This window comes from Phaethon lepturus, unplaced genomic scaffold (genome assembly GCF_000687285.1).
Source record: "Phaethon lepturus isolate BGI_N335 unplaced genomic scaffold, ASM68728v1 scaffold42355, whole genome shotgun sequence".
Classification (NCBI taxonomy): domain Eukaryota; kingdom Metazoa; phylum Chordata; class Aves; order Phaethontiformes; family Phaethontidae; genus Phaethon; species Phaethon lepturus.
This window is the reverse complement of record NW_010539211.1, coordinates 1,609-2,863: the sequence shown is the minus strand read 5'-3', so window position 1 is coordinate 2,863 and position 1,255 is coordinate 1,609. Positions and strand designations below refer to the sequence as shown.

At 56.3% G+C, this 1,255-nt stretch overlaps 1 protein-coding gene across 1 annotated transcript in view; it reads right to left on the bottom strand.

The window, feature by feature from the left end:
- LOC104620754 (deleted in malignant brain tumors 1 protein-like) overlaps positions 1–865 on the bottom strand; it is a gene marked incomplete at its 5' end in the record, with an annotated part of 1,060 nt that extends 195 nt beyond the window's left edge. Inside the window, 2 exons of the mRNA XM_010287053.1 lie at positions 41–404; positions 557–865. Of these exons, the coding sequence (XP_010285355.1) occupies positions 41–404; positions 557–865 (673 nt within the window). The remainder of the gene's footprint in view (positions 1–40; positions 405–556) is intronic.
- Between the last annotated feature and the right edge of the window lie 390 nt (positions 866–1,255).

The following is a 1,255-nucleotide window of genomic DNA, read 5'->3' as shown; positions in this document are numbered from 1 at the left end:
GGCCATGGCTTCTTCCGCAGTCCCCGAGTGCGTTCCCAGCCTCAGCCGGTAGCCCTGGGACTCATCTTCCAGGCTGAAGAGATTGTAGTCTGCAAACTTGGTGTTGTTTGCGGCATCCCAGATGACAAACCTGACCTGGTAGACCTTCTGGTTGGAGATCTGGTGGATGTACTCAGTGCCCAGCCAGTACTCGGTGTGCACGTTCCCAAAGCCGTACTTGTAGGTGCTCCAGGACTCGGCCCAGGTGATCTCCGTGCTCTGCCGGTTCCTCTGGATGACCGTCCAGCCCCCGTCCGCCACATTCATTTCGCAGTACACCACGATGGGGTGCAGTCCTGTGGGCTGGATGACGTAGACGCCGCTGGGGCTGCCAGCAGGGACCTCGCTGCAGTCCTTGGGCCAGCCTGGGGCAGGAGAGAGGGTGATTTAGTAAGATCCCATGCAACAAGACAGAGGCGCATCCCATAGTCCTCCTGTGGCTGGTTCTGCAAGACCAAGACATTAATGAGACCTGGATTGCCTGAGGAGCACAGATGAGTGTGAACACCATCCTCACCTGAGCACACAACGCCTGCATCCTCGCTGTGCCTGCAGTTGTGCTCTCCCCAAGCCCGCAGCGAGCACTCAGTGAGGAGCTGCTCCTCCCCATTGCAGTCAACGTCGTCCAGCCAGATAGTCCCAGATCCACTCCCAAAATAAGCATTACTTTGAGCTGATACTGCCTCTCCACAGCCGAGCTGCCTACACACCACAGCGGCATCTCTTATGTCCCAGTTGTCATCACACACCGTTCCCCACTCATTGCGGTACCAAACCTCCACCCGTCCAGAGCACTGGTTGGAGCCATTCACCAGCCGGAGCTGACCTGGAACATGGAAAACAACAGTAGAGAGGAGATTTGGAAATGGCACGGGGATGACACCAAAGAAAGCTGGAGCCCACATCAGGAAGTACTTTCTGAAGAAGTGGAGTCCAGGCAGTAAGATGTAGGGCCTTTACATCTCTGATCATGCTCCTGGCTGGGGAAGGAGCCTTTGTCTTCTGAAGTCTCCACTTCCAACTATTTTTGGTGTGTTGTGGCCCCAGAGACTGGGCATGGGTTTGCCATGTGTTCCCTCAGCCAAGTGGGCATCAGCCATCCTCTCCGACCACTGCAGGAGCTTTCACCCTCCTGGGACTGTGAGTACCCCAGGAGCAAGGCTGAGGGTGAGACAGGGAATGGTGCAGTCTGGTGAAGCACTCTGAGACAAAGGTA